Genomic DNA, 12,115 nt, shown 5'->3' with positions numbered 1-12,115 from the left:
ACCAAAGGACAAATGTGATCTTCCTGGGTGTGGTACCCTGGGCAAGTCATTTAACACCCCTCTCCCACATTGCCTAGCCCCTAACCAATCTTCTGCCTTTGAACTAATACTCAGTATTGATTCTAAGACAGAAGGGTTTGGTTTTTTTTAATGTCCAACAAGCAGTTGGTATTATGGGACTAGAGCTGCTTTTGTAATCCTTATCTTCCTTTCAATTCAACCAAAATGTATTAAATGCCTACTAAGTGCAAGACCCTGCTTCACTATCAGAGGTCTTCTCTCTTAACATTTCCTTGGAGCATTTCCCCAAGATTTTTCCTTTACCCTATCACGCCCTACTTTGTACTTTTGTACTTTTCTATAAAAAGTCTTCTTCCCACACCAGGAAGCTGTAGCTCCTTGAAAACCAAGACTGTCACTTTTATCTTTATATCTCTCCCTTATGCCTAGCATAGTAGTGCCTTGCACATTGTAGTGTCTCTTGCACATTGTAGTATCTTAATAAATATTTTTGTTGAAAAAACAAGATCTTTTAGTGGTCTTCTTTTTAAAGGAAGAAAAAGAAATACCTCTCTTCTATTAGCACTGGGTTACTCTGGTGAAAGGCTTTCCTTCCTCTATTTCTGAGTGTGGTTTCTACTGTACCACTCCTCTCCACATAGTATTTCATAAAAAGTACAGCCCAGCCCAGACTTGTGTACTCCTAGGTCCTTCTGGAGAGTTTCTTCCTGCATTTCACTCAGATAGGTTCTGTTTTATCTTTACAGTTATGAATGACATCACCTCAACCATGTTCAATAAAAAATTTCTGGGGGAGCTGTTCAAGCCCCAAGAGCTCTATTCCAAGAAGGCCCTGAGAACAGTCTACGATCGCTTGGCTCATGCTTCTATTATGAGACTAAACCAGGGTAGCATGGATAAGGTGAGCAGAATTCATCTTTCTTCTATCTTTCCCTATTTTTTTAATTGCCCTTCTGAATTGATAACTCAAATTAAATATTCTCTGCCTCTTCCCAACTTAATTCACTTTCATTCTTATCTGAAAGGGCCCCTGATTAGGTGTAATATTGCAGAAAACCAGGAATTTCTCCTTTTTTAAAATTTTCATGTGAAACACATTTCCATATTGGTCATTTTTGTAAAAGCACACATACAAAACCAAAACCCCAAAATAAAACCATAAATACACTGATGTGAAAGATAGTATATTTTGATCTGGATTCATCTTTCTCTGGAGGTGGGTAGCATTCCCTGTCATAAATCCTTCAGAATTATCCAAGATCATTGATTGCACTGCTAAGAATATCCAAGTTCTCACAGTTGATCATTGTACAATATTACTATTTCTGTGTACAATATTTTCCTGGTTCTACTTATTTCACTTTGCATCAGTTCTGTCAGATCTTTCCAGCTTTTTCTGAAATCATCTTGCTTATCATTTCTTATAGCACAATAGTATTTTTATCACTGGCATGTACCACAATTTGTTCAGCCATTTCCAAATTGATTGATATCCCCTCAATTTCCAATTCTTTGCCACTACAAAAAGAGCTGCTATAAATATTTTTGTGCAAGTAGATCCATTCCCCTTTTTTATTATCTTTTTTGGGACACAGAACCAGTAATGGTACATATTACAGGATCGAGGAATATAAACAATTTTATGCCCTTTGAACATAGGAAAACCAGCAATTTCAGTTATCCTTAAAGTAAAACATTTTCAAAATTGTGCCAGTCTAGGAACATCACAGGAAAATAAGTTAGAGCATTTCAATCTATGAAATAGAGGTGCTGCATTATATAACTGTGGCACAGCTCCGGGGTTTCACCCAACCTTCAACCAAGGCTTCTATCACTTGATTGTCTCATTAATTCTCCTGAAGACTTGAAAACCTTTGAGTCCCCAGTCACTTCCCCTCCCCAGTCTTCTCTCAGAAAGGGCCTCACCTCCCACTGCTCCATGAAACTTGGTGTTACATACTAGAACAGAGCCTGGGGTTCAAATTCTGACTCTGACATTTACTAGCCATGTGACCATGGAAATGGTGGTCAACCTTTCTGAGTTTCCTTTCATCATGGAGTGAATAATACCTACACTCTATCTAAAAAAGTCATCAGAAAGTGCTGTAGAAATGTGAAATATTCATACTGGTATTATCAACAAAAACACTACTCATTCATTTAATAATATAATTAACATAGCCTGTTAAGTAATACAATAATAAGGCTATTCAGTGTTAGTTGCCACATTGTAAGCAACTATATGACCCAGTAGGTAGAGCATTGGATCAGCAATCAAGAAGACTTGAATTCAAATCCAGCCACAGACACTCACCAACTATATAACCCTGGACAAGTCACTTACCCCTATCTGCCACAGAAAGTGGAATTTTGGTTGCACCTTAAAGGAAGCCTAAGTGGGCAGTAGTCAGAGAAAAGGATTGAAAAAGCATTCTAGACATGGGAGATAGCAGAGAAAATGCCTGCAGGAAGCCAGCCAGTGTCATTGGATCAAAGAGTATGTATTGGTGAGTAAGGTGTAAAAAGCCTGGAAAGGTAAGAAGAAGGTAGGTTATGAAGGACTTTGAATGCTAAACAGAGCATTTTTTCATTTAGTTGTGGAGACAAAAGGAAATCACTGGAATTTATTAAGTAGAGGGTTCAGAGGGGTGAAAGAATTACATAGTGAAAATTGTGCTTTAGGAAAATCACTTTAGTGACTAAATGAAGGATGAACTAGAGTAGGGAGAGATTTAAGGCAGGCAGGCTCACCAACAGATTAGAATATGGCAGTGTCAGAGGAGAGGAGACATATAGGAGATATGTTGCAAAGGTAAGATCAACAAGCCTTGGCAGCAACTTGAATATGAGGAATGAGAAATAGTGAAGAATCTAGTATGATTTCTAGATTTCAAGCCTGAGGGACTGTGTGAGTGGTGTTTCCTTTTTTTTTAACCCTTACCTTCCACCTTAGAATCAATACTATGTATTGGTTCTAAGGCAGAAGAGTGGTAAGGGCTGGGCAATGAGGATTAAGTGACTTGCCCAGGGTCACACAGCTTCGAAGTGTTTGAGGCCAGTTTTGAACCTAGGATCCTGTCTCTAAGCCTGGTTCTCAATTCACTGAGCAACCCAGCTGCCCCCAAGAGAGAGTCTTTGCCCTTTATAGTAATAGAAAAGATAGGAGAAGAGGAGAGTTTAAAGAGAAGGATAAGAGTTCTGTTGTATCTGATAATGGTCCTTAAGGCCCCTTCCATCTCTAAATCTGGGATTCCTATATTTTGTTTTCTTTTTTTTTTCACTGCCACACACTTCTAAAAATAAGTGATTTATACATATTACCTCCCAGCATCTCCCTTTTCTCCATCCTTAGCCCTTTATAATCTGGTTTCTACCTACCACCCTGCCAAAACTACTTTCTCAAAGGTCATCAATACCCTTTCTTCCATCCAAATTTTCTTGACCACTCCATAATATTTGACCAGCTTTCTCCATCTTAAAACTTTCTTCTTTTGACTTCTATGCCCTACCTCTTCTACTACACCTATATTTCTTTCCCAGCCCCAAAATTACAGAAACAAAATTGGAAAGAACCTCTGAAACCATTTAGCACAGCCTAAAAATCCCTTCTATCACATCCCAACAAATGGCTCCAGTTTTATTCTAAAGACTTCAAGCAATGGAGAGCACATTACCTCCCAAAGCAACCCATTCCACATTTGGATAACTCAGGTTCCTGGGAGATTTTAAAAATTCTGTAGCCAGGGAATTCTTTTACTGGTTCTTAATTCACTCTATTGAACTTCCTATAGCAGCTGATTCAAACCTCTCCTTAATCCTCCCACAAAGCTTTTCATCAAAATACCTCACCTCATATGTTGCTGAAAAAATAGAAGGCATTTACCATTCACTTACTCTTCTCCTTCTACCTATATCACAAAACAACTTGACATCATCCCTCTTCTCTTATTCCAGTCTCTAATAGACTCACCCATACTAGCCTTTCTAATTGTTTCTCTAATTCACCTCTCTTGTCCACAAGCAGAGCTTCTACAATCATCCTCTCCCTATCTATTCAACCTTCCCTTCCCTTACATACTTACCACAAGTCTTCTACAGCCTTAAACACTTTCTCTTGGCCCTACCATCCCTTCCCACTATTGTCCTATATCTCTCTTTGATTTCAGAGCCCAACTCCTAGGTTGAAAAAACTAGCTACATTCATTACCTACACTTCCTCTCTTCTCACTTCTTTTTTTATCCTTCTCTGTATATTAGATGTTTATGTCACCTTAGGATCTTCATTTTCTTCTGTGAATTTTTTTAAATGAACCAACATTTTTTTTAACAATTCTCATTTCTTACTGACTCAGCTTCTACCTCCATTCACAATACAGTTCCTCCCTCAATATGTTAGCCATGTCCAAAAATGTATGTCTCATTCTGCATCTCTATTCTATCACTATTCTTTCAAGAAATGTACAAGATGCTTTGTTACTGATCTTCTGAAACCATGATTAGTCAAAAGTTATTTTTATTTACATTATTGTGGTCCTCATATAAATTATTTCCTTGGCTCTGTTCATTTCACTCTGTATCAATTCACAGCAAATCTTTTCATATTTATCACTTCTGACAGGATAGTAATTTTCTATTAAATTCATATACCACAAATTGTTCATCCATTCTCCCTTTGATGAATAGCCATTTTGTTTCTAGTTCTTTGCTACAGCAAAAAAAAAGTGTTACTATAAATATATCTGTACACTTAGGTATGCAGATTAATCACAGATTTTGAGTTAGAAAGGTATGAAGTTGTTTTCTCTTGGGCTCTTTATAAAGCTTTGAACCTTTGTCATTTGTCCTTGGCTTCTGATGTCTTAACTGCTATCAGATGATCAGGGACCCTGCTGCTAAATTGGCACCATCCTTCCAGTTTCCCAGGTTCTTAACCTCAGCATGTCCTGGACTCCCCACTCTCCCTCACCACAAATGTCTAATTAGTTGTCACATCTTGCTGTTTTTACTTCCAAAACATCATTTGAACCCAGTCTCTTCTATTTATGCATGGCCCTTAACAACTCTTGCCTAGATTATAATAACCTCCTCCTTCTTAGTCTCCCAAACTCAGGCCTCTTCCACCACAACCTATCATGCTGCCGTGCTCAGTTAGCTTTTGCATCTAGGATTAAATAGAAATTCCTCTGATTAAGCTTTTAACAACCTTCATAAGTACCCAACTATACCTTTCCAGCCTTATAAGATATTACTCCCTCTCCCATACTCGTGAGATCCACCCACATTAGCCTTTTCTTTGTCAGTCATGCATGATCCTCCATGCTCTCTCTCCATGCTTTTACTCTGGATTTTTCTGATGCCTAGAATGTGCTCTTTTCTTCCTTTCTCAGACCCTCTCTTCTTTCTCCTCAATTCAAGCAGTACCTTCTATGTGAAATCTTTCCTGTCACTTCAAAATGCTAGTGCCCAAAGTGCCTTGGGTTTAATTAATTCATGCTTATTTGTATTGATTGTTTTACAGTTATTCTTTTAATTGAAATTTTCATTTAATTAATTTAGAATATTTTTCCCTGGTTACATGATTCATGTTCTTTCCCTCCCCTCCTTCCCCACCATGTAGCCAATAAGCAATTCCACTGGGTTTTATATGTGTCATTGTTTTACAATTATTCTGTGGATGTTTATATATGAACTCATTGTCTCCCCTATTAAAATATCAGCTCTGTGGGAGTAGGGATTGTTTCATTCTTTTCATTCTTTGTATTGCATCCCCATATAATAGTACAGGGCCTAGGACACAGGGATTCATAAATGTTTGTTGACTGATAAAGGGAGATGGAATACCCTCAAAGAAGATGATGGCAGTGGATTATTTTGAAAGTGGTGATGGGGACTGTTGAACAGCATGTCATCTCCTTTCCTAGTGACTTCTTCCTATGCATCTGAGGATATGAATCACAGAATTTCAATGTTGAATGGAACCATGTCCAGCCTATTTCTGAAAAAGATTCTCCTTGAAGGCTGAAGACAAATCTGGCCCTTGCATGTTGGTTTCCATTGTAGAGCCTGCTCCATCCTGAGATGTCCCACCCCTTATGGAGCTCTCCAGAGCAGGAAGAAGCAAACACTTTCACTATTCTTCATATTTCAGGATCCTAACCAAGCCCCATCACCATCCTGGTGGCCCTTGTCAGACAGAACTAGCTAGAGGAGAGGGTGGGAAGGGGTGGAAGTCACCAAGACTTGGGTTCAAAATTTTCCACAAATCCTAATTCCCAAGCTGTATGACCTTGGGCAAATCACTTTCCTGAATTTCAGTTTCCTCATTTATTTGTGAAATGGGGATCCTAAGGTTATTGTGTTGAATGATAAAATGTACATAAAACATTGTACCAACCTAGAAGTGGTACATAACAGTCATCTATTATTATTATTTTTATTATTATTATTATTCCTGAAATGGGGTGCCCAGAGCTCAACAAAGTTCTCCATATGTGGCCCTATCTCATAAAACACTGTACCTGCCAGTTTTGACTGTCACCAGGTAGCAGAGTTTCCATTTGCCTTTTTTAACTGTCATAGCCAGCACACCGGTATTGAGCTCATAGTTGCCTAAGGAACAACCTTCACTAAAGAGGGTGCCCTGGAATACAGTTTTATAGAGAGGACAAGGTTTCAGTGAGCATAAGATAGAGTAAGAAAAGAAGAGATCAGGGATAAAAGAAAGTTGCTAATTGAACAGGGTTTTAGAGGATGTAGTTAAGGGGAGGACAGAGAAGTGATTTGGAAGTAGTATCATGGAGTTGAATGGAGATAGGAAGCCAGAGAAAGGACCTTCTCTCCCAGGAGGCAGACATTGAATCACTGGGATTATAGGAGCAAGAGCTGAAAACTTGCTAGGCTAGGCTAGAGGCCTGCCTAGGAAATAACCATTGGTTGGAACCTCTGCAGTCCATTGACCTGTGATGATGGAATATAGTATTCCTGTTCCAAAGACCAGGGATATGGGAATATTCTAGAGGTCTGGATGCCCAAACTAAACTTCAATGGTACCAACTTAAGAAGGTGGAAAATGAGGTACTTATTTTGAGTCTGTGTTTGACTCTGTCAGTCCTGGTGTCTGAAAGGATGAAAATGACCCAAAAAAAGGACCCAGTAAATGTATAATGTTATCATTGTGGGCACTCTTTCCCAGATGGCACTGCTCCATACACATTAGAAAATTGTCTTCTGAGTTGCAGTGGACAAGAAAATTAATCGCTTGGTATAACCAGCCTTCTGATGATGAATTTTTCCACATTTAACTAAGCTAATCCTGAGAAAATTAATACAAAGACATCCCCAAACCTGCACCTGAAGCTTTTCTAGCCAGAGAAAATCCAGGGTTGCTTCCATGATACAATGAGGCAAAAGAGGAGTATTTTAAAGGCGGAATAATATTGATAGTACAATATGATTATTACATTTCATTGATTGATCATCACTATGACTTAAGTAATTTATTTTTGTTTGGTGGGTTTCCAGCTCTACGACTTGATGACGATGGCTTTTAAATACCAAGTGTTGCTGTGCCCCCGACCCAAGGATGTATTGCTGGTCACTTTCAACCACTTAGATGCCATCAAGGATTTTATCCGTGACTCCCCACTAATTGTGAAGCAAGTGGATGAGACTTTTCAGAAACTAATTGAAGTAAGTTGAAAGTAATTGAAGTAAGGACCCTCAACCCTATTAACATTTTTTGTCACTTCAGTATTTAGGAAAGATAAATTCCAAAGCCATGGAAGCCAACAAATGTCCTAACAAAATTCTGAACTATCTGAGAAGAAGCTACTACTTCAGAAGACATCTTGAGCATTAGAATCAATCCCTTATCCTGATCAATGACGAGAGTAGCCAGTGTTTTCTGTCCTGTTTGGAAAAGAGTTCCTAAAATCCCCTAGTCTCTGAACTATATTATATAAGATTTCAAAAGGTATCTAAATCCCCAATATGACCAGGGATCTCTTCTACCATATCCCCCACCAATGGTCCTGCAGCCTCCTGGAACATCAGTAGTGAGGGTTCTACCAGATATGTCATGAGCTTAGTGGCCCAGGTGCAAGTCATTTCTTATTAGGCTTTAGTTTCCTCTTCTGTAAAACCAGAAAATGGGAAGAGAGAGGAGGAAGTTGGCCCTGGATAACCTCGTAAGATCTCTCCCTTATGGCTAGAACTCTGTGGTTTTTATTCTGTTCTAGAGTATGTTCTCAGGAGGTTTTAGGGGGAAATAAAACATACCATAAAGATATTTTAAAGACATCCATTCTCCAATAATTTTCTTCATGTGAATTCCATTTTATTTTTATTCTGTAACTGTTTCCCTGGGTGGCTCCGCTGTCATTGCTACTGCTCTGCTTAGTTTTTCTGGCCTTCTGGCTCCTTCATTTCACCATGCACCCACCTCCTGCCCCTTCATAGAAAGGTCATGGGCTTGTTTTTTCTGCTCTTTGCCAGGTATATGGTTGTCTTTCTGCTGGTGAGTTCCAGCTCATCAGACAGACCCTGTTGATTTTCTTTCAGGACATGCACATCCGGGTAAGTAGATAAACAGTCTCCTACAGGTTCAATGATCCTTGAAATAGGGCTAGTGTCAGAGCAAAGAAGCATGGGTTTGGGGGGACCCACATCAAGAAGCAGCAGGGTTCTGGGGAACTATCTTTATCAGGTAAATACAGGGGACCAAACTCTGCCCTCTGACCAGCTCTGTAACTTACTAGCTAAGACTAGCCATGCAAGCTCTCTGGGCCTTAGTTTTCTCATCTGTAAAAAAGCAATTTGCATAGTGTTGTGGTAAGAAAAACACTTTGTAGATTATAAAGTTCTCTAGAAGTGTAATTGTTGTTAATAGCAACAATAATCAGAGCATTAATATAATAGTCTATAGGCCCTACAGAGTCATCTATAGGTTTTGGTTTTTTAAAAAAACCATTACCTTCTGCCTTAGAATAGATACTAAGTATTAGTGTTAAGACAAAAGAGAGGTAAGGGCTAGACAATTGAAACTAAATTACTTGGCCAGGGTCTGGAAGCTAGGAAATGCCAGAGGTCAGATATAGGTATGATTTTGTCAGGGTCCTTGATCCCTTTGTTTCAAAAACATACTACCAATCTTTTTGGGACAAATATCTTGCTTGTTTTAATTAAACATAAAGATAGTTCTGCCTTCAATTGCAGCAGAATTTGCAGAAATCACCTACTTAATTATCATCCTTCCTACAAATGAAATTTTGTTTGCAAAATATAGGTTCTCTAGTTAAATTGAGAAATACAAGTGGCTTTTAATATGATTGATTTCTAACAGAAACCAGCAAAGGAGCTTTTTTTATATTAACATCTCCAATCTTATTTTCCCTTTATCCCCTACACAAATCCATTCCTTCAGACATCTGGTCCTGACAACCCAGTGCTCTCATTCCTTCCCCTCTTCACACCCATTCCCATAGATCATCTTCAATTATCAAAGCCCTTCCCATCCTTCAAGTCCCAGTTCTCAAATCACATCTCTAGGCAGGCTGCCCAGCCCAGCCCACAGTAATCATTCTTTCCTTGCACCTACTCTGCCACTTATTGTCTGCCTTTCTCATTTAGCATATGCTCCTTTATATCATTAATTATCTTTTTACACACATACTATATCTCCTAAATTAGATTATAACTTCTTGGAGGGCAAGGACTCTGTCCTATATATCTTTCTATACTCAGTGCTAAGCACAGGGCCTTAAACATAAGCTCTTTAATGGATGAACACTGTTTTCAATGTCAAATCAAATTACTTTCTTTTTTTTTTTAAACCCTTACCTTCCATTTTGGAATCAATACTCTGTATTGATTCCAGGGCAGAAGAGTAGTAACGGCTAGGCAATGGGGGTTAAGTGACTTGCCCAGGGTCACACAGTTGGGAAGTGTTTGAGGCTAGATTTGAACCTGGACCTCCCTTCCCTGGGCCTGGCTCTTAATCCACTGAGCTACCCAACTACCCCTTCAAGTCACTTTCTAAGAGAATGTTGTGTTTCATTTATAAAGCAAATTCTAAAAGTTCTGAGGAAGCTACCCTGACAAACCTTCTTTTAGTCATGCCATATAAAAAATTAGTAATAGATATTAGAAATAAATTTATTCACAGTACAAAAACAACTTTAAGCAATTGCTATTAGAAATCTTTCAACAGTTTTTAGTCCACAAGACATCAAACTCCCAATGAACAATGGGATTGAAATTGGTATAAAGGATTTTCATTTGTGAAGAGGGCTGTAAAACACAAATTCACATGTGCTTTGTTTATACATGAAGGCTTTCCTCCCTATTGTTATATATATACACTGATAACTATAATAGCCATCATATTTGCCAGTCTAAGAAATGATCTGTATACTTTTGATTTTCAGATTGTACTCACTTTGCTTGATACTAAAAGTGGTGATATTACTACTGTTTTTTCTAGGTGTCCATATTTCTAAAGGACAAGGTCCAGAATTCAAATGGCCGCTTCGTGTTGCCAACATCTGGGCCTGTGCCATGGGGAACTGATGTTCCTGGACTCATCAGGTGAATTTTCAATGATAAAGATTAGATAGAGATTCTTGATACCTTTTAAACAAATAACTTCATGAGTGCATGTCAGAAGAGACAACTTGATATCAGTTCATGTGGACATCTTAGTGACTAAAAGCTTAATATAAGTCAACAGTATGATGTAGCTGCCCCCTCCTAAAAGGAAAACCTAGTATAATCTCAGATTCCATTAGTAGAAATTCAGTGTCCAAAACAGGGAAGGTTATTTACATAGCTCTGTGCTAATCAGCTTATCTCTCAGAGTATTGTGTTCCACAAAAAAAAGTGACTAATCATCCATGGAAAGTAACCCAGAAGAGGTTGATCAACATGGCAAGGGGACTAAATGGCCTCTTATATGAAGATCAGTTTCACAAACTAGTCAGGTTTAGCCTGGAAAAGAAAAATCTTAGTGAAACATAACCATCTTCAGGTATTCCAAGGCCCTACTTATGGAGATTAAACTTGTTTTGTGGGAATCCAAAAAAAAAATAATTGGGACTAGTGGGTAGTAATTATAGGGAGGCAGATTTTTTAATCAATATAAGAAATAACTTTGTATTTAGAGATATCCAAAAATGGAGTGAGTTAGTCAGTTCCCTGTCACTAGATAGATTTATGTTGAGGCTTAATGATCCTTTGTCAGGAATAACATATTGGTTATCCATGTAACCAGACAAAAATTTGGACCAGATAACATTTGGTTCTCTTTTTGTTTTTTTCCCCAGTTCACTTTAGGCACTTGAGATTTTTTGTTGTTATTGTTACAAACTAAAGTCTCAATCATTGGCCTTAACTATACAGTTTTTCAGTTTTTCATTTTCCATTCTACTCTGTGTAGTTATGAAAAACATCAGAATTAATCCAGTAATATTGAGAGCAATGTTCTATTGGCAAAAACAGTAATTCCTTTTCTTCCAGTATAAAGAATAAAGAATATAAAGGTATTTGTCCCTTGCATTATTCTGAGCCATTCATTGTATTGCAGGATGTTTAATAACAAAGGAGAAGAAGTGAAGAGAGTGGAATTTAAGTATGGTGGAAATTATGTCAGTGCAAAGAGTGAAGGTTCTTTTGATCTTTATGGAGACCGAGGCCTCACACTAGGGACCAATATGTAAGTAAACTCTGTCTTCCAGAAAAAAACAAAGTAGAATTGGCTTTTAATTAAAAGCCTCTTAGAGCTCAGCTGTAAAAGCCACTCACTGCCAGAGTCAGAGATGGCTCTCCTTTTTCTATGGAATGCACTCAGATCCTTGATCTTATAGAAAACTAAGATTACAACATTGAAAAGAACTCCTTAGTTTAAAAGAAAAGGGTACCAATCAACCTGGAAGAAAGCTAGCTAAAGCCTCTAATCATGCCCTTAATCAAACAGACAGAGGCACAGATATTGTATTACCATCAGCACAGGCCTTTCCTCTGGCCTTGAAGCTAGAGCCTCCAGCAGGGGCTACCTGGCTTTTCTTTTTGTATCCCCATGTCTGCACGTTGAAAGCACTTG

At 38.3% G+C, this 12,115-nt stretch overlaps 1 protein-coding gene across 1 annotated transcript in view; it reads left to right on the top strand.

Moving 5' to 3' along the window:
* The window catches only part of OSCP1 (organic solute carrier partner 1), a 32,265-nt gene that overhangs the window by 12,424 nt on the left and 7,726 nt on the right, over positions 1-12,115 (top strand). Inside the window, exons 2-6 of the mRNA XM_001380770.5 lie at positions 768-922; positions 7,543-7,710; positions 8,515-8,595; positions 10,502-10,605; positions 11,600-11,728. Coding sequence (XP_001380807.2) covers positions 768-922; positions 7,543-7,710; positions 8,515-8,595; positions 10,502-10,605; positions 11,600-11,728 — 637 coding nt within the window. The remainder of the gene's footprint in view (positions 1-767; positions 923-7,542; positions 7,711-8,514; positions 8,596-10,501; positions 10,606-11,599; positions 11,729-12,115) is intronic.

This window comes from Monodelphis domestica, chromosome 4 (genome assembly GCF_027887165.1).
Source record: "Monodelphis domestica isolate mMonDom1 chromosome 4, mMonDom1.pri, whole genome shotgun sequence".
In the NCBI taxonomy this organism is placed as follows: domain Eukaryota; kingdom Metazoa; phylum Chordata; class Mammalia; order Didelphimorphia; family Didelphidae; genus Monodelphis; species Monodelphis domestica.
Note: the sequence above shows the minus strand (reverse complement) of the source record. Positions and strands in the feature narration are given on the sequence as shown.